We start from the raw sequence: 27,292 nt of genomic DNA, 5'->3' as shown, positions 1-27,292 counted from the left end.
CTTTCTAGAAATGCAGTGGAGTCAATAGTACAATATCTACAAGTATTTTTGAAATGTGGTAGAGTAAAAGTTATAGGTTCAAAATGTAAGTAAACTGATACTCAAAAAAGTACTCCTGCCTGACATTAAACCTTTACCCTTAACTACCGCTGACCCTGACCCTGACCCCTATATAACTAGTATGGGCCCCACACAGAGAGGCATTACCTCATTCTGCCTCCAAGAGGATGCTTAGACCTCCTGCACGTAAACACACACTAAAGGTCACACGCACCACGCACCTCCACGCACACGCACACACACACGCGCACGCACACACACACACGCACACGCACACGCACACGCACACGCACACACATACACACACACACACACACACACACACACACACACACACACACACACACACACACACACACACACACACACACACACACACACACACACACACACACACACACACAGGCTTACTTCTGCTGAGGAGCTGCAGGTTGCGGACCTCCTCTCGGACCTGCAGCTGGAGGACCTGTTGGAGGACCTCCTGCCTCAGGGTCTCCTGGACGATGCCCATCCTCTCCAGCTTCTCCCCATTAAGCCGCAGCAACGCACGCCCTGAGAGAGAGAGAGAGAGAGAGAGAGAGAGAGAGACAGACAAAGGTTGTTTGTCATGTCCTCTGTACTGTACATTAACACCTTAGAGGCCCGGAACTATTTAATCCATTTCATCCAGGGTGCCCATCATTTGTAGCGCACGGACCACTTTTACCGGCGCACCGGAAGCTGGTGTGCATGTCTTTGTAGCAGTTAACAATAGCCACACCACTCTAGAGTCGATCGACAGCAACGGGAGGTAATAATAAATCTATCGCGACTAGCGACTGGATCGCGGAAGGCCGTCAAACACAGGATCTTTTTTCAGCATTGGACGGGATGATTTAGATCGGGAGTTATGATCGTTTTAAGATTTTCGTTTTTGTCAGCTAAACAGGCAGGGGAGATTTTCGATTACGTGTCACTTTTTGACACGTCATCGGATCGGGCTCCAAGGCTCTAGAGCGATGCGAACGGTTTTGTTTTCATTAATCTCCGTCCTGTTTATCAATCTCTGTGTTGGGCACTTGACCATGACCTTGAACTTGGACGGAGAACTCCGCCCTGGACATCCAAGGTGTTAACAGTAGAGCCCAACCGCTGCCAGATATTCTTTATGCAGGTAGATCACAGATTTTGACCAATATAATTTGACAAAAGAAATTCTAATAAATTTGAAACACTTGATGAAAAGGTTTCTAATTGAGAACATTAAACTTATCAGCAAACAAATATATAATGGCATAAGCCAAAATAAGGCCGCCAGGATTAAAGTGCAAAATTTGGGACACATCAGCTGCATAGTTGCCGATACGGATGTGGTCAAAATGTTCTGGCTCTATATGAGACAATCAGAAGAGGTTTCATGTAGGTCTTTTAAAGGCAATGCTCACATTCACCATCAACCTGCAGGAGCAGAGTCACATCATTATACATGCTGCAGTGCAAGGGGCTTCTGGGGGGTGGTTGAGTCACTCTGTCTGCATCAAGTTATGTCCCTTTGGTGTTAACACAAGGTCTTGAGAGCTCGAGGAGATCAATAATAGATGAAGAGCAAAAGCCACTTGACAGGAGTAAGTATTCCAACAACTAGTATCTAAAGAAATTAAACCTTGCTTTGACAATGAAAAGTTTGAATCCTATTTTTTGTTAGTTTTTTGTTTTTAAGATTATTATTTTTTTGTTTTTGTGCCTTTATTGATACAGTAGTTTCAGTGAAGACAGACAGGAAAGAGGGAGAGAGAGAAGGGGAGAGACATGCAGCAAAGTTCGTCATGAATGGGACTCGAACACGCAAGGCGCTGATCAGGCCAGAGCCTACAGTAGCATGCGCCTGGACTACTAGGCCTGGACTACTAATTTGACCATGCAAGCAGTATGCATGCATGGCCAAAGAAAAAGCTCTATTTTTATCAGCAGCTACAAATGTAGCTGTGTGGGACTGGGGACCCCCCTGGTACCCCCTATAGAACCACAGCTCTAGATAACATGATGGCCCCTTCAGTGCCACGTGCTAAAACTAAATCATGGGACCTGCCGGCGTACAGCGGGGTGTGGCGCGTGGCCTGGCGGCGTACAGCGGGGTGTGGCGCGTGGCCTGGCGGCGTACAGCGGGGTGTGGCGCGTGGCCTGGCGGCGTACAGCGGGGTGTGGCGCGTGGCCTGCCGGCGTACAGCGGGGTGTGGCGCGTGGCCTGCCGGCGTACAGCGGGGTGTGGCGCGTGGCCTGACGGCGTACAGCGGGGTGTGGCGCGTGGCCTGACGGCGTACAGCGGGGTGTGGCGCGTGGCCTGCCCGCTGCATGCGTTAGAAAGCCATGCTTAGATCAGCTGATTTACAAGCCGGGGTGAAGTGTGTTGTTTTGTCCTGCGGCAGTAAAGCAGCTCTCTTGGCGCAGCGGGGCCGTTGAAGCTGTCCATTTTGCCTGGGCTCATTTTTATTACAATGCTAGACGCAGTGGACGGTGAACCCCGGGGAGACATGCATTTAACATGCCATTACCCACAGTAAACATAACAGCTTTTACAACCACACGCTGGAGATACACAGTAGCTGTTTGTCACTCTCACACGCTCTCGTTTCTCTCACTCAAACGTCCCCCCCTCCATCTCTCTCTTTCTCTCTCTCTCCATCTCTCTCTTTCTCTCTCTCTCTCTCTCTCTCTCTCCATCTCTCTCTCTCTCTCTCTCTCTCTCTCTCTCTCTCTCTCTCTCCATCTCTCTCTCTCTCTCTCTCTCTCTCTCTATCTCTCTATCTCTCTATCTCTCTCTCTCTCTCTCTCTCTCCATCTCTCTCTCTCTCTCTCTCTCTCTCTCTCTCTCTCTCTCCATCTCTCTCTCTCTCTCTCTCTCTCTCTCTCTCTCTCTCTCCATCTCTCTCTCTCTCTCTCTCTCTCTCTCTCTATCTCTCTATCTCTCTATCTCTCTATCTCTCTCTCTCTCTCTCTCTCTCTCTCTCTCTCTCTCTCTCTCTCTCTCTCTCTCCCTCTAAGAGCAAGGGTATGGAAGGACTTCAGATCAGTGGTTCCCAAACGTTTCAGGTCGAGACCCAAAAGACAGATGTTTGTCCGGGACCCAAACTAGTGAAAATAGCACCACGCGTCGCTTCTTAATTATTATTATTATTTATTTATTTTGTAATTTCTTGTTTGTTTTTTAAAATGTATAAAATTCTTTTACATTTTTGTATATAAAAAGAATAATTTAAAAAAAAGTTTCTCCCTCTCCCTCAACCCCACTTGTAGATCAGCCAGTACGCAACGCAAAGTACAAATTAGGCATACTGTAACTCTAAAACCTAATCTCTTTTAACCGTGAACACTAACATTTATCTTGTGGGAACCAGTGAAATTGTCTTCACATTGTCTATTTGTCAAATTATACTATACCTGAGGGCAGATTTGGCCTTCACAGTATAGTAAGTACACATGCACTCACGCACGCACGCACGCACGCACGCACGCACGCACGCACGCACGCACGCACGCACGCACGCACGCACGCACGCACGCACGCACGCACGCACACACACACACACACACACACACACACACACACACACACACACACACACACACAGATAACAGTAATATCGGGGGCTTCACCAATGATGAGTGATGAGCGATAGAGAATCCATCTCACCTGCAGCAGCACTGTAAGCCCAGATCATAATTACACTCATTATTCACACTGTTCAACATCCAAATCTATCCATCCATTCTCATTTCCTTCCATCCATTCTTTCTCTTGCTCACCCATGCATGCACACACACACACACACACACACACACACACACACACACACACACACACACACACACACACACACACACACACACACACACACACACACACACACACACACACACACACACACACACACACACACACACACACACACACACACACACACACAGTATAGGCCACTAGGGGTGGCCATCAAACCATTGTTGTTATTTTGGCATTTATGTATCCATGAGGTACGATAAACATGTCCTCAGAAACCAGAGGGAGGAGGAGAGGATTGGAGAGAAGAGGATTGGATAGGAGAGAATAGAATAGAGGAGGAGAGAAGAGACATACTGAGTCGCTCCATCCACCTTTTTGACCTTTCATTTTGTCAAAAGGTACAGCATTTTCTCATCAATTTGAAAAAACTCAATAAAGGTCGGTCTATGAATTCATCATTCTGTGAAAGGAACAGTCTTATATGAAAAGAGAAAGTCATTATTGAGCAAACTGACACATTTCAATGCAAATTATAGGCAATGGTGTCTCCTATATTCCCAGCAAACTGCAGACTGTTAAAACATTCCTTCAGGAGTAGATTACTCCAACAGTATTCCAACAGTGGAGATACACACATTAAAGCGGGGGGTAGGTATAGGTCAAACGAGGACAGGAATAGAGAACAATTTGTGAGTCCTTTGCCTGCCTGCCTCACAAACAGATGGATGGAACAACACAGTCAATAGCACTTTACAACACTCCAGGATACCACAGTGCCATGACAGACCAGTTAGCCTTCATAATGGAATAATGGAGCTCTGTGTGTGTGTGTGTGTGTGTGTGTGTGTGTGTGTGTGTGTGTGTGTGTGTGTGTGTACGTGCGTGTGCGTGCGTGCGTGTGTGTGTTATCTGTTAACCTCCCTCTGCACTCGAGTCTAGGGTCTTTCAGGAGATCCGGTTTGACATGAGGCGCGCAAACAACCGCTCGTATGTCTCTGCGCGAGCGCCGTTTTGCGCTGGGGTCAAAGCATCATTTATCTGTAGCTTCATGGATGTTGAAAAAAAAGGCAATTTGTTGCTTCTCAGGCAGAAACCTCTTATCTCCATATTTGAATAGTTAGTTTTTTGGTAAATGAATGGCCTATACTTGATCATACCACATCGTCACACAAAAGCACTGAAAGTAGCAGGTCCACAAGCTCAAAACTCATCACGTTTCGAGCTTGTAGATCTGCTACTTCTGATGCTTTTGAATTTGAATCCTTAAAAGTGACAGATTTGGACATATGAGGTTTCCACCCGACGGAGACGATTTATATGTACCTTCATGCGGTTTTTTTCTTCTTAGAAAAGCAATTACTGTATAACACACACACACACACACACACACACACACACACACACACACACACACACACACCCTCCCCACAATATCTCCCCCCTCGCTCTCTCTCTGTGAGTGTCTCCCACAGGCGTTATAACAGTGTGTCCTAGAAAAGCGGTGCCCTTGGTCCCTGTGTGTGCGTGCGTGCGTGCGTGCGTGCGTGCGTGCGTGCGTGCGTGCGTGCGTGCGTGCGTGCGTGCGTGCGTGCGTGCGTGCGTGCGTGCACGTACAAACGAGACAAGGCAGATGAATGGAGCTCAGATCAATTCCCCTCAGACAGGCTTAATAGAGTGCCTAATAATGGCCTGCAGATAGGGAAAGCGGCGCTGTCACACAGAGAAACAAAACAAAAGCTTTTTCAACACAGATCTCATCTCTCAGTCAATTCAGCCCCCAAATTAATTGCTTATAAAAACGATGTCTGCGGGCAACAAATGTGACACATTTGTGCCATGGCGGCAGTGGTGATAATGACACAGACACACACAAAAAAACACACTTTCAAAGGGCAGACATGAGATCGACTTTTCTTCTTCTTCTGTAGATGGGGAATTATTCAAATGACACGAGTTGTGACACATTGGTGCCACAGTGGGAGATTGTGACATAAGAATAAAACGGACTCAGAGGGAGACATTAGCCGCTCAATCCGGGAAAGCATCTGTCATTATATATTTATAACTAACATTTATAACTAAAATCTTTGCTTCTGAGGGTCCTTGGAACTCAATATTTTGATATAGGGGTCCGCGGCCAAATACATAGTTTATATTGTGTCCTTGATATGATAGCAACATACGTTTTAGAATTGGCCTCAGGTCTTAATGTAATGTGTTAGAAAACGCTTTCTCTTATTTTCCTCCCACAGCAGGGAAGCACTCCGATTAACTAAATAAGCCCTATTAAAATAGTCAATCTACAACATCACAACATGTTGCAATTTAGGGGGGGAAAAGTGTTTTGCTGAATAATTTGATTCATTATTCAATAATCTAAATGTCCAAAGTGCAGTAACTTGTAACCAAAGCTGTTATGTAAATTCAATAGAGTAAAAAGTGCATTTCATTCTGTGATGTGATGGAGCAGAAGTATAAAATATATGGAAATAAAGCAAAAGTAGCTTGAAATTGTACTTACAATTAACTTACAATGTAACCTTTTTATTTATTTATAACGTATGTACTTTTGTGCAACCTGTATGGTAGAGTCTGGTAGAAGAAAATTACACAGTGCTGCTTTAAGTACAGTACTTGAGTACTTAAGTACTTATACTCTAGTTTACACCACTGAAAACCACAAGATTAAACCTTTTGAGAGTAGAGACGGTTCAGTTCATGTTCTCCCCGGAAGGCTTGCTGTACTGGATTATGCTACTGTCAGTTTCTGTATTGGTGTTGAAGGTTGTAAAGACACCATAGCCCTGGGTTCAGTATCAGTCCATAGTACATACAGTATCACTCTCTCTGTCTGTCTCTCTTTCACTGCCATTCTCTCACAGTCATCTGTCATTCCTGCTCTTTGTGCTCTCTACGTTCATCTCCGCTTCTCTATTTCCAAACGCTCCACGCCCGATCCTCTCCCTCTACCCCTCTGTCTCATTAAAAGGCAGATTTTCACTGTGCAGTACTGGAACATGATTCATTCTTTTTTTAATAGTATGTTTTAGACTACTTAGTTCACTGGATAGACATTATACAATGAAATCCATGTCTGTAATATGAGTGGAAAAGGGCAGTAGTGTTACAATTACAAATGTACAATTTATAAATTGGACATTTAGCAGACACTTATCCAGAGCAACTTAATCAGAGTAAGAATGAACACCAGCACACAACTAAGCATAAACAAACAAACGAACAATAGTGCCTCATGGAAACTAGCATACCTAAACATCTAACCTAGCATCTGTGTAAAGTCTAAACAATATTGCGATCTAAATCATATTCTTAACATTCGCGCTCAAGAAAAAAACTAAAACTAATTTGCAAATCTGCATTGACAAACTAGATAAAGTGCCCGTCGGACAGGTCAGGTTGTGGCCTCCTGGTGGCGCTATAATAGGCCAATGTGAAAAGGGTGGCATTTCTTCTTATGCCTTGGATGGCAATTGGATGATTTGAGGCATTTTGTTCCAAAAATGTGTTTTGCAAAAATCCACCTGTTGGTGGCGCTATGACAGGCCAATGTCAAAAGGGTGGGATATATTCCTCAGCCTATAGTAGTTAAGTCCACGCTGCGTTTATGATTTGAGGATTTTTGTTCAAAACAGGCCAATCCTGCAAACTTTGAAAGCCAATGTTAGCCAATTAGGATGGAATATGAAATATCGGACAGATCCGTCTTGAACACTATAGAGATACAGTACTTGTGTACAAAAGTCGGCCTCCTGGTGGCGCTATAACAGGCCATTCTGGAAAATTTGAGGTTCATCGTTGGCATCCAGGGAGTGTGTGTGCAAAATGTGGCATCGACCGGGTTAACGGTGCCGGAGATTAGCTGGTAACAGACGGACGGACGGTCACACACACGCACACACATGGACGGAGTGCAAAACATACTCTTCCCATGCCTTCGGCCTGGTGGAGACAAAAATGAAGTTGTATAGCCTACAACGCAGGTTCAGGAGTGGAGACCACTCCCCGTTCTCGATCGCCTCTTCCTTCTGTCTCTATTTCTCTAGGCAGGCAGTGATGGAGCAGAGATGACTGACCGCTCCCCGAGTACAGCAACGATGGCCGTCAGCTCCCGAGACTACTCCGTACTTTGGGTTCCTCATTCCATTCCATATTAATCTCACTACGTTTCAATAAACTCTTAAAAGTAGAGGAGAAGGTCGCTTACTAGTAAACTATAGTATAGGAGATAAGGAGAGATAAGTGCTAGGGGGTGAGGTGGAGTCTGAAGAGGTGAGTGTTGGTGGACTGTGGTGGAAGATAGGGAGTGAGTCTGAAGAGGTGAGTGTTGGTGGACTGTGGTGGAAGATAGGGAGTGAGTCTGAAGAGGTGAGTGTTGGTGGACTGTGGTGGAAGATAGGGAGTGAGTCTGCAGTAGTGATGGCATGGGGGGAGTGTCTGAAGAGGTGAGTGTTGGTGGACTGTGGTGGAAGATAGGGAGTGAGTCTGCAGTAGTGATGGTGGACTGTGGTGGAAGATAGGGAGTGAGTCTGCAGTAGTGATGGTGGACTGTGGTGGAAGATAGGGAGTGAGTCTGCAGTAGTGATGGCATGGGGGTAGTGTCTGAAGGGGTGAGTGTTGGTGGACTGTGGTGGAAGATAGGGAGTGAGTCTGCAGTAGTGATGGTGGACTGTGGTGGAAGATAGGGAGTGAGTCTGCAGTAGTGATGGTGGACTGTGGTGGAAGATAGGGAGTGAGTCTGCAGCAGTGTTGTTCAAGTTACTTTTAAAAAGTATAGAGTTATAGTTATAGTTACTTATCTAAAAAAGTAACTTTTTTTAGATAAGTTACTTTACTTTACTTTATGAAAGTAACTTTAAAAGTTACTTTACTTTACTTTAAAAAATAATAATATAAAAAACGATTTAAAAGAAGGTTTTTTGTTCTGCCGCACAGTAAGAGAAAAGACAACTCCCTCCTAACATTATGAAATGTAGTGGAACAATAAAACATGTTCAGAAATTTTGACAGGCATTGTAGCCTCAAAAAAATAAATAATAATCAAATAAAAAATGAGTCCATATAGGCCTATTTGCAGTGGTAGAGAGATATTTTAATTCATCAAATGTATTTTTGAGCTCATCTTCCATTTTAGAATATTCACTGTTCAGGTATTTGGAAAATGTATTTCTGCACATTGGCCCTGCTTTCACTAGTATTTTGCTGACCAGTGCTCTGAAAGGAACAGACTCCACCGTTGAGGGGAAGCATTTCCTCAACAACATACCTGGCAAGTGGCAATCATTTTGTCAAGTTGACTCTTGGTGACATGCCTCTGTGGCGATTTAAAATCGATCTTTGTCTGTTTTGGTGATGTGAGGCAGCCTAGCTCATGGACTGATTTAAGATGCTTTCTTAGATTTGCATTGTGGACAATGCTTTCTGTCCGCCACATAATTAGCATTTTCACCTCAATGCTTTTCTGGGGGGGAGAGGGCAGCCCTATCACTGTGCCCGGGGAGGTGGCCACGGGTCCCCGGTTGCATGCAACGGTGTGCAAGGCTAACGCACGGCTAACGTCAGGCACTGTGCTGCGCAGGAGGGACGCAGCAGTAATAATAAAGGCAGTACGGTGAATCGAATCACACACAGCGGGGACACGCCATGGCATGTTAAAACATTTCCTTGACCCGCAAGTACTCAAATAATGCTTGTATTTCCAACCCACAAAACATCCGATCTCGCTGTCAGCCGTTCCGTATTTGCCATTGTAGCGTGTGGTAATAATGTTCGTTCAACCGGCGTTTTCTGTTTATGCGTTACGAGGGTTTGTGTGTCTGAGTTTAGAACTGTTTACCACAGCCATACGAAAGACCCGCCCTACTCTGTCAGACTGTCTCTGATTGGCTTACCCTGAAATCTGTCCCTACGTTAGCCAATCAATGACCTCTTCTGCGACATGCTTTGTTCATGTTAGGGTGCGTAGCCATGTGGGCTCAGAGGCTAGTATGAGAGCACAAACGAAACTGTCAACACAGTACAACACAGAGAGCGGCGCGCTCTCTCAGCAGCAGTCAGCACAGAGCCTGTATGACAGACTCACGGCGCTGTATGGGAAAACTTTTCACTTGGATCATACGTTGACATAATAACGCTATAACGCGGGTAACGCTCGGACAATAACTATTTTTTTTTAAGATATTTTTTTTTGCGGCTTACGCCTTTTATTGTTTTTTTTTTGAAGGGACAGACAGTAGGCTGACAGGAAACGGGAGAGAGATGGGGGAAGACATGCAGTAAAGGCCGTGTCGGGCTCGGGAGTCGAACCCGCGGCACACTGCGACTGGATTACCAGTCGGGTGCCCAGACGGTTACGCCACCGCCTGGGCCTAGGACAATAACTATAATGCCGTTATGGAATATGGAAATGTAAAGCCTCCGTTACAAGTTACTGCAAAAAGTAGCGCCGTTAGGTAACGTAACGTGATGTAAGGGCGTTAGTTACAACACTGGTCTGCAGTAGTGATGGTGGACTGTGGTGGAAGATAGGGAGTGAGTCTGCAGTAGTGATGGTGGACTGTGGTGGAAGATAGGGAGTGAGTCTGCAGTAGTGATGGTGGACTGTGGTGGAAGATAGGGAGTGAGTCTGCAGTAGTGATGGTGGACTGTGGTGGAAGATAGGGAGTGAGTCTGCAGTAGTGATGGTGGACTGTGGTGGAAGATAGGGAGTGAGTCTGCAGTAGTGATGGTGGACTGTGGTGGAAGATAGGGAGTGAGTCTGCAGTAGTGTTGGTGGACTGTGGTGGAAGATAGGGAGTGAGTCTGCAGTAGTGATGGTGGACTGTGGTGGAAGATAGGGAGTGAGTCTGCAGTAGTGATGGTGGACTGTGGTGGAAGATAGGGAGTGAGTCTGCAGTAGTGATGGTGGACTGTGGTGGAAGATAGGGAGTGAGTCTGCAGTAGTGATGGTGGACTGTGGTGGAAGATAGGGAGTGAGTCTGCAGTAGTGTTGGTGGACTGTGGTGGAAGATAGGGAGTGAGTCTGCAGTAGTGATGGTGGACTGTGGTGGAAGATAGGGAGTGAGTCTGCAGTAGTGATGGTGGACTGTGGTGGAAGATAGGGAGTGAGTCTGCAGTAGTGATGGTGGACTGTGGTGGAAGATAGGGAGTGAGTCTGCAGTAGTGATGGTGGACTGTGGTGGAAGATAGGGAGTGAGTCTGCAGTAGTGTTGGTGGACTGTGGTGGAAGATAGGGAGTGAGTCTGCAGTAGTGTTGGTGGACTGTGGTGGAAGATAGGGAGTGAGTCTGCAGTAGTGATGGCATTGGCCGGGGGAGTTTAATTAATAGCACATTTTAGGAGCCAGGGAAGTCTAGTATAGTGATTCTCAAACTCTTCTGGATCAGTGCCCAATTCAAAATCTGGAAAGCCCACCTTTCATCTGACCAATAATGGCAGTCATTCAGCTAAAGTTATGGGGTTTGTAGTGTATGATTGGTGATTGATTGATCGAATATGTTATTTATTAGTAAGAAATGCAGCATGTGGTACAGTAAGGCTAGGTCCTGGGGAATTGTTTCCCTTGTGGCCCTATGTATTCAATTAATCAACATAGCATAAAACATTAACACAATAATACATGTCATCCACAAATACAAACTATATGTAAAATGTACAAAGGAGAAAAGGGAAAAACAGTGGTCTGGTCAGAAGTTCAACGTGGGTGTGATTTATTTTGATTTGTATTCTGCCCAAGCCAGCAGCGAACAATGGATAGATAGTGTCTGTGTCTGACACAACATTGTCAAAAACCACTATCTGCAATGGTTATTGTGAAAAATACAGCAATGAAAGATTATAAAAGTTTAGTTTAACACAAAGTGTATGACTTTAACACTGAGGATTATTTTTACAGTGAAATAGGAGACTATACTGTAGTACTGGTGAAGTTCCCATCTCCTGTTCTGTCATTTTGTATCAGCTTGATATCCAATTCAGTGTATCACTGCATCCTGCATGAACACGCACGCACGCACGCACGCACGCACGCACGCACGCACGCACGCACGCACGCACGCACAATGTATTGTAAACAAAGAGCACTTGATGCTATTGACCTTGGTAAAGTGAAACTCAGCTGGCTATCATAAAGTACGGTACTGTAGGAATAATGATGAGACCTGAGTTGAGCTTGCTGTCTCTCCCACTCAGTGAATACATAAATGTATAAATACAGAGGCTGAGATCAGAGAGATCAGACACTTTTTGATGGGCTGTTATTAACCGTGTGTGTGTGTGTGTGTGTGTGTGTGTGTGTGTGCGTGCGTGCGTGCGTGCGTGCGTGCGTGCGTGCGTGCGTGCGTGCGTGCGTGCGTGCGTGCGTGTGTGTGTACAGTGTATTACTGTGAGGGCCTTATGTCCCCATAAGTAATGTTCCTGGCCCTCACAAGAGATAGTTTTATGGTTGAACATTAGAGTAAAGTAGTTAAGAAGTAGTTGCACACAGGTGCGTTCGGCCGAATATCGGAGCAAATTACGGACGACGTAAAAACACAATCAACCTCACTTTATGTCAATGACGTTTTATCACACTGCCACCGAATATTTTGTCTGTATAAAGTTTTTTGTAACCGAGGTCGATTTTATCTGTTTTCTGCAGCTGTCTAGTGGGGGCTAGTGGGGTGCTGGTGACAGGCTGACAGCTAGTGATACTGTAGGAGAGATAACCTACTACCTTCGGATCCGCAAAACTCAGCGAAAAAACGCACCAGTGTGCAACCACCTTTACTCAGAGTTGTCCCTAAACACGTTCAATGAACAATCGTTCATGAACAAATTCATATTTTGGGGCGAACGTGAACGGAACGTACTGTATTTCTGCTTGATGAACGAAGGCAAAAACCCAGCTAAAACAACACTTTGAACGCATAACCCGAGTTCCACGACATTTATTCCATTGTCACAGTTTCCATGCATAATACGCTAAACTCGATGTGTGTGTGCTCTCACTCGCGCTGATCCACGCAGCAGACACAGAACATGTCCCGACCCAAAAACACTGAGGTAAATTTGTTGTTTGATTAAGCATAACGTGCCACCAAAAAATAGCTTCCCATAGCTTATTAATTTTGCGTTGAGGAGCGATGTGCGATCCAACCCAACTGCCAAAAGCAGACTGCGTTCCGCTGCGCTTTGGCTGCTGCCTGCTGGATGCATGGGGTTGGGCTACTTGAGGGGTGATTTCACCCTGCCTACTGGATGCATGGGGTTGGGCTACTTGAGGGGTGATTTCACCCTGCCTACTGGATGCATGGGGTTGGGCTACTTGAGGGGTGATTTCACCCTGCCTACTGGATGCATGGGGTTGGGCTACTTGAGGGGTGATTTCACCCGTGTGCCTTCTCAAGTGAAGCCTGCCTTATACTTCGTCATACGACGTGTTACATGCTGAAAATAGCTGATCAAGCTCACAGCGTGTCGCGTCAACACTTTGTGAGCTTTTAGATTTATTTTAGATTTTCAGCACACGGAAATATGCAGGATGTGAGTCTATGCATCAGCAACGTATTGAAAAAGAAAAACTAAAAAGAAAACTACAAGGAACTAAACTAGTTCATATTTGGAACCATGAACTTTGAATTCACTTAAACTGAACTAGTTCATTTTTTAATTTGTGAACTGAACTTCGAACTAGTTCATAGAAAGTGAACTTTCCCAACACTGCCTTTACTGTAATGTTCAACCATAAAACAATAATTTCTCTTGGAGGACCAGGGACATTGTCCTCATAATGTCTATTTCTCAAATTCAATATTAGTAAAAGATTCCGGTTGGGGGTATGATTAGGTTTAGGCATTTATAGCTTAGTGATTGATTGATTGATTGACTTTATTAACAGCAAAAAGTATAGAGGTACAGTTATACAGTAATGCTAAAAGAATAACAAAAAGCTGTGAGGGGCTTGTTTCCATTGCGGTCCTGTGTATTCAATTTATCAATATCTACTATATAATGCGCCACGTCTCTGCGTACGTGCGTACGTGTGTGCGTGCGTACGTGTGTGTACGGTTGTAATGCACGTAACTCGAGAACCGTTGGACCCACCGACTTCACATTCCACACACGCATTCCACACCCCCACAGGGAGCAGTGCCAGGTATCGAGTCGGTTGGTTCTCACCACAAAAGGCTCTGGTCAGGCTCTGCCAGTGAGCCTAATGAGTCCAACTCCTTTCACCTGGGCCAGGCTCTGCCAGTGGGCCTAATGAGGCCAACTCCTTTCACCTGTGCAATTTCTAGCCTCTGCCTCAGCCAATTGAGGCTTAACCAATCAGGCTCTGCCAGTGGGCCGAATTGATTGCCAAGTACACTTCTCAGTTTGCAGTCTTCACACACAAGCACATACACAGATTTCCATGTGGGACACCGGCTGACAGTTAAAACGGGTGCTATGACAACGTATATCATTAGGTTCCCAAGTTGCATCGTTCCCAAGTAGGCCGGTGGCCGACTGCGACGGGCACGTACAGGTCTAGTACAGTACTGTATAAAGACAGATATTGCAGAGGTTGTAGGGATTAGGGTTGAGGGTTAAGCCAAAATAATAACAATAGCCAATGCACAAAGCTCAGAATGCATTGCACTGTAACGCGTAGTGAGCTTGTAGATCGGCTATTTTTGTCTTGAGCTATCTGAGCTATAGGGTTAAAAATGGCCACCAAAACAATGGTGGGGGAGAGAGAGGAACAACTGGTTCTCAGTGAAACGATCAGAAAGAGGCTGCTCTTTACACAGAGAACTCCAGAATGTTAATTTAACTCACCCGTACTAAGGGGTCCATTTTTCCCACTATCAGAGTTATATGATTTTGCAGTGTACTTTCAGAACTCTCAAGGCGAGAGAGAGAGAACCTGAAGCTAGTGTGGTTTATGTAGGGAAGTGTGCGTGACTGTACTTGAATTCATTTTATCTTGGTATGCTAATAAGCCTACAGATGTGTGTGTGTGTGTGTGTGTGTGTGTGTGTGTGTGTGTGTGTGTGTGTGTGTGTGTGTGTGTGTGTGTGTGTGTGTGTGTGTGTGGGTGTGTGTGCGTGCGTGCGTGCGTGCGTGCGTGCGTGCGTGTGTGCGCGTGCGTGTGTGTGTGTGTCAGGGCATTGCTTGATTTGGAATATACTTAACATTTTTCGTCTCGTTTTCTGTCCAAAAATAGGCAGCAGCCCGCTTACTTTTTGTTGCCTCACATGAATGCCTCGGAAATCTCCTTGGGAGATATAATATTTGGATGTAAAACCTGTTTCTGGTCGAAAAAGCTAAGCTGTGAGTCCAGGGACACTAAAAATAGAAGAAAAAAGAAAAAGCATGTGTGTGAGGTTCGGAACTGTAAGCCTTTACGGCTCTGGCTATGGCAACCTCCTCTCAGGTCATGGGATCAGTGCTCAACCTCCTCTCAGGTCATGGGATCAGTGCTTTGCATAATGTGGAAGATTATACACAGTGGTGTGACAAAATGACACCCCTGGAATCTGACTGGCCACCCCAGGTGCCACCCATTACCTTGAACGAACCAGTGGTTCTCACACTGGGGTCCTTGAAGGGGTGTCAATGGACCTTATGTATGCAACTCTGAGAATTATGATGGTCCTTGGCTTGAAATGGAAAATAATTACTGTATAACAGTGGAACCCATTTGTGCGTCACAGACAATGTTAATACTTTCAGCGCCATTGGCTGTATCTCCTATTCCTTGTCCCAGGTGGCATTTTGGTCAAAACAGCGTTTCTTTGACGGCACAGACCTGACGATCTGGAGCTCTGCAGAGCTCCGGTCTGGATTCACATTGTAAACAAGGCCGGCCCAGCTCTGTGTAAATTCCTAATTTAGGACTACTGCTAGTGGAGCGGAAATGGCGGCTTTTCAAAATAAGAGCTCAAATTAAAAAAATTCTGGCGTGAATTAGATCCTAATTTTCCAATAAATGATAGCGCTGAAAGGGTTAATGATTATTTCAAAACATTTTCAAAAAACATGTTTTTTTCCAAGAATTTAAAATAAATTCAATGGTTCTTTTTCAGGAAAATCAAAGAAATTCCAATTAGAAAACAAATGTTTAAGAATAACTGAAATTAGCCGATCTACAACTCAAGCTTGTAGATCTGCTATTTTCACTAGTTTGGGTCCCAGGTAGACATCAAATTTCTCTTTTGGGTCACAGGCTAAAAAGTTTTGGAAATACTTATGGGATATCTCACTTTTAAATATGTTTGGGGTGATTTTACTGTCTACTTTGGCTTCTGTGTTTCACCCCAGACAGTTTTCTCACACATTTAGAAGGATCAGTCACCAGAACCAATTTGTGTTTTCAATGAATCTAACATGGTTAAAGGAGCATTCAGTGATTTGGGTGATTTGGAAAAACCCCCGATATGCCCCGGTAACAATATGTGCACATGCACACTGCCACACTCTACAGTGAGAGGACACGCAACAGGCCAACAGCACGTGCACCAATGCCCGCCCCCACTCGATCGAAGGCCCCTCTCTATCCTGATTGGATGAAGGCTGGGCCCTCTAGCCAAAAGGAACTCCTTATATGGTCCCCACATTATAGTAGGGAGACAAATCACAAAATAATTATACATACCTTTAAAATAGAGTTTGAATTAGACAAACACCCACCTAGTTTAGCCTCCCCCTCGAGGCAAGCCAAGATGCTCTCCTCTCTATGTTCAGATATTGGATTCTCTGATGTTTGGAGAGCCCTATGCCCCTCTGATTTAAAGTTTACTTTTTTCAGTGCCCCCCATAAATGTTACACTAGAATTGATTATTTCTTTATTCCTTCCTCTAAGCTATTTTTGGTCTCATCTTGTACCATGGGAAGTATTGTTTTGTCAGATCATGCCCCTGTATATCTGGTTTATTCACTTTCTGAGGAGAGAGCACGATCAAGACGCTGGAGACTTAATTCATCCCTTCTCAAAGATGATAGATTTGTTTCACACTTCAGAATTCAAAATGTTTTACTCAATTAACTCATCATCTACAGATGATCCTTCTCTCCTTTGGGAGACATGCAAAGCCTACTCTCGTGGACTAATTATGTCTTATGTTGCTTCCAAAAGGCGTAAAAAGGAAGAACAACGCAAACTCCTTGAATCCAAACTGGCTGACCTTGAAAGCAAACACATCTTGACCCCAAGCTCAAATCTGCTTAAGGAATTGATGGCTACTCGTGCTGCCTTGAATACTTTGTTGATTCAAGACTCAGAGTACTCCCTTAAATTTGCTAGACAGAGAATGTATGAGTTCGGGGATAAGCCCGGCAGATGTCTAGCTAATCTGGCTAAAAAAAGAGCTGACTCTCAAATTATAGCCTCAGTTGTGGATTCCAATAATGTCAGATCTTTTGATACTAAAACTATTAACAAGGAGTTTGCCTCATTTTATTCTAATCTCTATAAAACAGAACAGCTGGATGATGGTGCTCTCTCCGATATGTATTCTTTTCTTGAAGACTTGCATCTTCCTATGGTCACGACTGCTCAGAATGTACTACTAGATGCCCCAATCACAAAGTAGGAGGCATTTGAAGCCTTGAAATGTATGCCATCTGGGAAAGCCCCGGGGCCGGACGGGTTTGGTTGTGAATTTTAGGAGTTCAGTAATATTCTATTAGATCCCTTTTTGGCAATGTTGAATCATGCTTCTGAGACCTGGATCTTGCCTCAGTCCTTGCGGGAGGCTAATATTTCACTTCTTCTCAAAAAAGGAAAATGTCCCGAAAAGTGCGCCTCCTACAGGCCTATAGCCTTACTTAATTCTGACCAAAAATTGCTTTCCAAAATTTTGGCCATGCGTCTGGAAAAAGTGCTCCCTTTCATCATTAAAGAAGAGCAGACAGGCTTCATCAAGGGGCGAAACTCCTGTGACAATATGAGAAGGCTTTTAAATGTTATCCAATTATCTCAGGGCGTCGACCACCCCGTTATGGTGCTGTCTCTCGACGCGGAGAAGGCGTTCGATCGCGTAGAATGGCCCTATCTGTTTGAAACGTTTGAGGAATTCGGCCTGGGTGGTAGATTTACCAAGTGGGTCAAAATTCTTTACGAGTCCCGAACGGCAGCAGTTTTGACTAATGGACTTAGGTCCGAAAACTTCTCTATTCAACGGGGTAATCCCCAAGGAGATCCGCTCAGCCCGTTGCTCTTCGCAATCGCTATTGAACCGCTTGCCGAGGCAATCAGACAGTCTGCTCTGATCTCTGGTGTTCGAATCGGTGAAAGGGAGCACAAAATCACACTCTATGCAGACGACGTGTTAATTTTTATTTCCAGACCTCATTCCTCTATTCCCTGTCTAACTCAAATGATCTCTAGGTTTGGCGCCTTTTCGGGGTACAAAATTAATTTCACTAAGTCTGAAGCCATGCCACTTGGTTCTCTAACATCTATCCCAGACCTGTCCGAACCCTTCCCTTTTAAATGGTCACCTGCTGGTTTCGTTTATTTGGGAGTGACTATAACACCTGCTTATGATACACTGTTTAAGGCCAACTTCCCTCCTCTTTTAGATATTATAAAGGCAGATTTGGAACGTTGGGCCCCCTTACCCCTCTCTTGGCTAGGTAGGATAGCTCTTATAAAAATGAATATTCTCCCCAGAATACTTTATCCATTGCAAATGATTCCTGTATTGTTGACAAACAAGGTTATCAAGGTACTAGAAGGCTGGTTAAGTACTTTCATCTGGAGTGGGAGGAAGCCTCGGCTGAAATTGGCCAAGCTGCAAATGGATAGCGCAGATGGTGGTCTAGATCTGCCCAATATAAGGCATTACCAACTGGCCGCGCACCTCAGGGTGCTTACGAATTGGCTTAAATCGGATCCTTCCTCGATTTGGCTTGATATTGAATCTTCACAGTCCAAGTGCCCTCTTTGGAATCTATTATTCATAAAGGACCTTAAGTCTATTAGGAAATGTTGTTCTAACCCCATCACGCTATGTTCAGTCAAAGCCTGGAGGTCTGTGCGTACTATTGAAGGCCGTGCTAAATTGACATCTCCCCTTACTCCAGTGGTAGGCAACCCCGACTTTAGGCCGGGACACTCAGGTGTAGGCTTTAAGACCTGGCATGAGAAGGGCATTACCAAACTTGGAGACCTGTTTGATGGCCAGACCTTGATGTCTTTCACACAATTGCAGCAGCGTCATGGGTTGCTAAAATCTGAATTCTTTAGGTATTTACAAATTAGACATTTTATTACTGAGGACACTTCACTTGTAACCAATAGTTCCGCTTCACAGGTAGAACGAGCCCTCTCTTTGCAATTTTCCAAGAAACAAATTTCAATTTTCTGTGACGTATTGAATTCCTACTCATCTATATCCTCTCAGGTTACTAAGCAGTCCTGGGAAAAAGACCTGGACGTCTCTATTCATGATGAGGACTGGGCAGATATGTGGGCCTATGCAAAACAGATTTCAGTTTGTAACCGAACTAAATCCATCCAGTTCAGGATATTACATCGTATACATATAACTCCTGCTCTCAAGAATAAAATGGATGTCAGTGCGTCCCCATTTTGCTTTAAATGCAAGACAGAGATTGGTAATTATGTTCACTGTCTTTGGTCCTGTGTGAAGCTTCAGAACTATTGGTATGACATTGTATCAGAACTCTCTGTTATTTTTGGTGTCCCGATCGATTTAAACCCGTTGTGTCTTTTACTTGGTCTCCCAGATGATCATGTTATTGATGTCAAACATAAGAGGTTGTTCAACTTATTAACGTTTGCTGCTAGGAAAAATATTCTTTTGTTTTGGATCAAGGATGTTGCTCCATCAAAGAAATCATGGCATAACATTATAATGGACTGTATTCCTTGTGAATACATTACATGCATGTTGCATTCTAAATTGGACACTTTCTACAAAATTTGGGACCCTTATTTAGATCATATTGGACCAACATTGTCTGCCACAACACTTGGAGGTTTTCCGTGCCAGCCTTAGATATCTTATATGCCAGCATTCTTCCCTAGTGTGTGCTCTGCTTTGGGGTGGGGGCTGGTCTGCCCTTTGGGTATGGGGGGGTGGTCGCCCGGGCAGGGGTCTCGATGCATTGCAGCGGGGCCGCTTCTTGGGGCGGTGGCCCTGCCGCCTGGAGGGGGGGCGGTTGCCGCCTTTGAGTGGAGTATGCATGGGTCTGCTCTTATTGTAATGTTTTGTGCCTATGATAACTGTATTGTCTGCCTTTTTAACATGTATTTATATACTGTATGGATGTATTTCCTGAATGGGAGTCTATCAAAACTCAGAGTCGTTATGGTTCATTGTCCTTGCCATGTCTTTGTATGTTCAATCTTTTTATTTATTATGATGTTGTGCCTGAGCTGTTTTTTTGTTTTTTTTTGTTTGTTTTATTATGTTCTTGTTGTGTAATGTCTGTTTGTTAAAAACCAATAAATATACTTTATAAAAAAAAAGTTTGAAGTTACACTGGGGTTAAATAGGAAGGGGGTGTGTCTGATAAGAATGAACATCAAATATCAAAATGCAACTTAATAAAATCAAGCAACTTAATAAAAACTGCCAGAGAAGACGTAAAAATCACCCTAAACATGTTTGAAAATGAAATATCCCTTTAATTTAATGTAATTTATTCCATCAAAAGTTATCCTAACTGAGTACTAATTAAACTCAGAGTACATACAAATGGATGTTATTTACTATTATTGCTATTTATTTTATCCGCGGGTGTGTGTTTTGACAGGATGTTGCGAGGGCCCTCTCACCCCATCTGCCAGTGTTTGTCTGTGTTGCAGGTGCATGCAGGGAGGTCATCAGTATGAACTGGGACCAGTGCTGCCAGGAGGGTTCAAGAACATGCTCTCTCTCCCCCCCCCCCCCCCCCTCTCTCTCTCTCCTTCAATGTACTTTTTTAGGAAACTGAACTTTATTTTTATTTTTTTCCCAAACTTCTCACCCTGTACAAATGTAATCTTCTATTGAGAGTATTCTTTGTTACTGTAGTGTATATGTTGATATAGACATTCCAAATTAGGAAACATTGTGAAGCCCTGTGTTAAAATCACAGGGCAGCAGCTGCAGGCTGACCTCTAGCACTGACCTGTACCTGACTGAGAAGACAGAGCACGTCTGCAGGGATACATCTCATACACTTTCTGTGGCGTTCCAGCCACTGCCTTCTGGTCAGAGGTATATACAGTAAGTCAGTAACCCAAAGATAACACCAACCCAGAGAGAGAGAGAGAGAGAGAGATAGATGGTGGTGGGGGCAGCCTGAAGATTAGAGCGGCTCGTTTGTTACCGAAAGGTTTCGATCCCCTAGACTGGCTGGAAGAATCTGGGTGGGGAAGTGAATTGCAAACACTCACTCTACCCCTGCTGAGCCACTGCCGCCCCACTGGAGCAGGTAGGGACCTAGCTTCTCCAGTGGGGCGGCAGTGGCTCACGGGTAGAGCGGCCTTCCAAGTTCGATCCCGGGCTCCCCCAGAGTTAGTGTCATAGTGTCACAGTGTGATGTCATACCTGTGATGGCGTGGTGGGAGAAGGCCTCTACATAGGTCAGGTAGTTGTGAGGACAGTGCTTCTTCAGCCACTTGCAGACGTCCTGCTGTGTCCACAGCACCACGGGCTTGGACAGACTGGACAGTGTGGGACTGGTGTGGTACACCGTCAGAGCTTCCCCCGGGTGCAGCTGGAACACGCACGCGCACGCGCACGCGCACACGCACACGCACACACACACACACACACACACACACACACACACACACACACACACACATTTAGTTTTCCTTTTCTTTCTTTTTTTTTTACGGTTTTGTACCTTTTTTTTATTTACATCTTTTTTTCTGTCTTTGCTTGTTGCCCGTGGGCCATTTAGGGTGGGAGTAGGAGATTCTTTTTTTTCACTAGACAAGAGGGACAAATAAGAACCCCTTGTTGAGCAGTTGAAATATGTACCGTATTGGAGTTGTCAAATGGTTGTAGTACTGTACTGTGCAGCTGACATGAACATAACATCAAATAAAAACTTGATCACAAAAATTGTAAAAAAAAAAAAATAGCCAATGTACAACCTCACAACGTGTCGCATTGTGACGTTTGATCTTTTTTGTAACAATATTATTAGTGTAGTTCACAATGATAACAGTTAGTTAGATCCATGCCACTGCTTTTGATACCCCCCGCCCACTGGTCATTCATTTGTATTTGTATTGGCTTACAGCGGTGTCACTTGCAAAAGAGAACTGATCTACAAGCTATGCAGTGCATTTTTAGCTTTCAGATCAGTTCTATTTGTCAAGCGTGTGTCTGTGCGTGTGTGTGTGCTTGTGTAAGTAAGTAAGTCAAGGCCAAATTAGCCGCTGTGGCCCAGGGCCCCTTCAGGGAAAGTGGACTGCACGGTACTGGGTTTGAGGCCCTGAAAAGGGCTTCTGGGGACCATCATTGGTTGTTGATCGTGTTAAATTTAAGTAAAAAAGATGATAAAAAAACCCTGAAAAACCCGAACATTTCGTGCGCACATACTGGCCCCGCAGCCCTCGTGGGGGTTAATCCGTCCCTGAAGTAAGTAAGTAAGTAAGTAAGTAGTGTGGCTCAAATGGGTTTAGTGCTTTTTGCAAACATTCGGGCTGTAACTGACCTGAATTGCTGCAAGTGTATGGTTTTCTCATTAATGTGAAAATGAGCTGAAATGAAGCATTCTAATTCCATAATTTTGCATGGAATCCCTTCTGGTGGGCTTGTTATAAGTTGCTAATTAATACAAGAGAGAGGAATATTATGCTGATGGAATGGTGCACTGTGGAATGCACTACCTGGGGCCAGCATTATATGTCCTATTATACTATATATATCACAATTTAGAAAGAAATAATGCATTTGCATAAGTTACCTTTAAACCACCTTTCTTCTTGAAAAGAATCTTCAAAGTGTGACTCCAAACGCAGAATAAATAGTAGCCGGCAGTAAAGGCTTAATTTAAACGTCGTCGTACGACGTTGTCACACTCGGAATTAGCCGATCAACAAGCCCACAGCGCGTCGCTTCCGTGACACGCTGTGAGCATGTAGATCAGCTATTTTGGGGTATGCAACACTGTCTTATGGTGAAGTATCGGTCTTAGCGGCTTCATAAGAGGTTGATGCAAACCAACATCAAAGGGGAGGGTAAAGCTGTATTATGGCTGCGCTGCTTGCTGAAAATAACAGATCTTTGAGTGAAAAAAAGGAATTAACTGCATAAAATGAGTTACTTATGCAGTGAGGAATATAAATTAAGGCTTCAGGTGGAAAAGGTATAATAGTAGCAAAAATAAAATGTCTAATTAAAATGTTTTTTCTTTCCCACATTTCAGGTGCAGCTACAGAGATATGGAGCCGAATGAACACTTTAACTTGGAATGCTTTGTGAGAGTATAAATGTACATTGTGAGAGTGCAAATTTACTTTGTGAGAGTACAAAAGTACTGTGTGAGAGTACAATGTACTTTGTAAACTCTCTGAGTTAAACCAACACTTTGTGTTGCGATACTGTGTTGCGATAAGAGCAGCTCAAATTATTTTGTGTCAAGGGGGCGCGGACCCCCATCTGAAAATGTTTTCTGCCAGGGAGACCCCAAGATTTCTGTTCTGTTCTAGTTAATTTTTGAGTGGTGCAACCACTCCCTTACGGAGCTATGTGTGTGGCTGGGTGGCTGGGTGGCTGGGTGGGTGGGTGCGTCTGAGCACGAAAACAGCACGGTTGTTTTTCACCACCTGTGCGCAACCTACTGTAACACACACACAAACACACACGCACATATGAACTGTATATATGGTGATTTCGGGTGTGCCAGTACAGTGCAGTGACAGTACAGTACAGTACAGTAGACTAGAGGGTACAGTAGAGGGGCCCCCACACGGTAACTCTGTCATTTCTCAACCGTTTCGGATGCGGGCGGCTCGCCGGAATCGGGCCGGCACCCTGGGTGCGTTCCACGGAGTTACACCACTCACTTCACACAGGTGTGATTTGTTTCCAAAAATAGCAGATCTACAAGCTCATAACGCAGCACAAAGTGATGCTATGAGTTTATATATCTGTTATTTTAAAATATAAATTCTGGTTAAAGTGGTTGAAATGATTGTGATGCTATATTAACACATTTTGTGGGGATCCCCTGGTAACCCTCCAAGGTCCTGGGGGTCCCCTGGTAACCCTCCAAGGTCCTGGGGTCCCCTGGTAACCCTCCAAGGTCCTGGGGGTCCCCGGACCCCACTTTGAAAACCCCTGCTGTAGATAACAGAGAGACATAAAGTAAAGTACAGTATAGAGACAGAGAGATCTGTATCTCTATCAAAAATAATGAAACACGTACGTACAGCAAGCACAACCTTTTTGAGGTGCTGTGATATAAATGATTATAAAGAAAATGTATAAAATCCTGCACAGTAATAATTATGTTCCCATACAATTTATTTCGTTAAGTCAAACCGTTTGACCTGACAAAGAAAGAGCCTAAGGCTGGAAGCGATGTTGAATAAATGGTATTGGAGCATATTTTTATTCTCATTCTTTTTCTCTATATCTCTACAGTATATCTCTTTGTCAACAACAATGCATCCTGGAACGGTGATCTTCCTATTATCTCTAGAAATACCACTATGAATGGTATTTCTGCACTAGTCGTGCAGAAATGTAGCTAAAACATCCTCTCTGTACTGTATGTTGGGTGGAAACCTCATATGTCCAAAACTGTCAAATTCAAAAATAGCAAAAGTAGCAGATCTACAAGCTTGTAGATCTGCTACTTTTGATGCTTTTGTGTGAATCTGTAGTATGATCAAGTAGGGCGTTAATTTACGAAAAAACACAAGTTAGAATATGGAGATAAGAGGTTTCTGCCCAACAGCGACAATATATAATGTATTTTTTATTGGTGACTGATAATATGTATTTTATGACGGTGACACCGTTACCTGTAGCTGTGCCATAAAAACTCTTGTCAGCATATTGCATGATGTGTATTAATTTTACTGTGACATGCTGTGCACACAATGCATTCTGTCAGCACCTTGCTTTGTGGGTGTGTGTGTGTGTGTGTGTGTGTGTGTGTGTGTGTGTGTGTGTGTGTGTGTGTGTGTGTGTGTGTGTGTATGTTTGTTTCTTTGTCTGTGTGTGTGTGTGTGTGTGTGTGTGTGTGTATGTGTGTGTGTGTGTGTGTGTGTGTGTGTGTGTGTGTGTGTGTGTGTGTGTGCATGCACTGTGCATGTCTGTCTGTCTGTCTGTCTGTCTGTCTGTCTGTCTGTCTGTCTGTCTGTCTGTCTGTCTGTCTGTGTGTGTGTGTGTGTGTGTGTGTGTGTGTGTGTGTGTGTGTGTGTGTGTGTGTGTGTGTGTGTGTGTGTGTGTGTGTGCGCGTGCGTGTGTTTGTATGCAGCATGACCCTCTCTTTTCCAGGTCAGTTCCCTGATGCGTTCAGCAGTGCTGTGCTCTGCTCTGGCTGTGCCGTTGCAGTTACACAATCTCACCATGTCTGTCATCTTCAGCTTACAAACGCTGTCTCCTCTTTTTCTTTTCCTTTTTTTCTGACATGGCTCTGTGGCTTTCTCTTTCCCCCCTCCCCCTCCCCCCAGAGGAAGTCAGACGGGAGGCCATCCATCCATTGTGCGTGGTGGTCATGTGCAGGGAACTCATATGGACATTAATGAGGTCAGAGTCAGTGTCGCTGTCGGGGGGGAAACCGTGTATGTCCAAAACCTGTCACTTTTCAGAGGCTGTGTTCCAATGGATCCAGTGTACTTAGTAGTGTACTGTGTAGTGTACTTATGCAGTCTCAAGCTCTTATTAAATGCCTTTCATTGGTTCACTATTTATAAAACCTACATACTGTACAGACCGCTATTTTGGGCATGTCAGTCAACATAGGCTAGCATTTTCAATAAAGCTTTACATTTCTTTCTCCCAATTAGCTAAAATAGCAGCTCACAACACGTTGAGGTGGCGTATAACCTTGTAGATTGTTTATTTCTGCTATATTTCTTATCTGCCACACAACAAAAATGGGACGTTCAATCATGCGAAAACATAAAAAGATTAAATATGGAGATGCAATGTTTCTTGCCCAACCACCACTGCTAGTATGTCCTCCCAACTCACTCACTCACTCACTCACTCACTCACTCACTCACTCACTCACTCACTCACTCACTCACTCACCCACCCACTCACTCACTCACTCACTCACTCACTCACTCACTCACTCAGCCACCCAACCACCCACCCACTCACTCACTCACTCACTCACTCACTCACTCACTCACTCAATCAATCACTCACTCACTCACTCACTCACTCACTCACTCACTCACTCACTCACTCACTCACTCACTCACTCACTCACTCACTCACTCACTCACTCACTCACTCAGCCACCCACCCACCCACTCACTCACTCACTCACTCACTCACTCACTCACTCACTCACTCACTCACTCACTCACTCAGCCACCCACCCACCCACTCACTCACTCACTCACTCACTCACTCACTCACTCACTCACTCAATCACTCACTCACTCACCCACTCACTCAGCCACCCACCCACCCACTCACTCACTCACTCACTCACTCACTCACTCACTCACTCACTCACTCACTCACTCAGCCACCCACCCACCCACTCACTCACTCACTCACTCACTCACTCACTCACTCACTCACTCACTCAATCACTCACTCACTCACCCACTCACTCAGCCACCCACCCACCCACTCACTCACTCACTCACTGGACAGGTGGAGTCATTGCACTGGACAGGTGGAGTCATTGCACTGGACAGGTGGAGCGGAAGCTGCTGCCAAAGCTTCTCTGACGTTACTAGAACAACACACTTATGTGTGATTATTATGCATGCCAGAACGTCCTTCAATTAAAACCCCCAGCCCAAAAGCATGCGCAGATTGCGCACCATGCATGCTTAATGTCCAATGTTCTCTTTCCTCTCGTTGGTCTCCATGTTCTACATATTTACATATTGTGTAGCCAGGGCTCAACAGGCCTGTCATAATTATTACATTTTCCAGAAAAAAAGAAGTAGCAGATACTATTTACAACTTTGTGACGCGTTGTAAGCTTGTAGATCAGCTATTCCTGCAATTTAATTTGCAGGAAAGTATACAATTATTCAATATGTCTGTGTTTTCTTTGTATATTCAAGTTATTGTTGGTCATATCTGCCCTGTGCAATTTGTGATTATGAAGCCTAAAAACCAAACAGAAGGCGGAGGTGGAGGTGATCAGCCTTTGTCACTGTTGAGGTGTTATGGAAGCCCAGGTTTGCTTTGATAACAGCTGGTCAGTTAAGCACAGTAATACCATGGTCAGTACACCAATTACTAGTAGTTTTGGCATTGTAGGCAGGTGCCAGATCGAGCTGGAATGGAAAATCAGCATCTCCAGAAAAGCTTGTCA

The 27,292-nt window shown here is 44.5% G+C and overlaps 1 protein-coding gene across 1 annotated transcript in view; it reads right to left on the bottom strand.

Moving 5' to 3' along the window:
* Positions 1-208: 208 nt before the first annotated feature.
* Positions 209-27,292, bottom strand: part of samd10b (sterile alpha motif domain containing 10b) — a gene marked incomplete at both ends in the record, with an annotated part of 72,109 nt that continues 45,025 nt past the window's right edge. Inside the window, 3 exons of the mRNA XM_079514685.1 lie at positions 209-240; positions 472-612; positions 21,364-21,532. Coding sequence (XP_079370811.1) covers positions 209-240; positions 472-612; positions 21,364-21,532 — 342 coding nt within the window. The remainder of the gene's footprint in view (positions 241-471; positions 613-21,363; positions 21,533-27,292) is intronic.

The sequence above is a fragment of the Electrona antarctica genome (genome assembly GCF_951216825.1).
Source record: "Electrona antarctica genome assembly, chromosome: 2".
Taxonomy (NCBI): Eukaryota; Metazoa; Chordata; class Actinopteri; order Myctophiformes; family Myctophidae; genus Electrona; species Electrona antarctica.
Note: the sequence above shows the minus strand (reverse complement) of the source record. Positions and strands in the feature narration are given on the sequence as shown.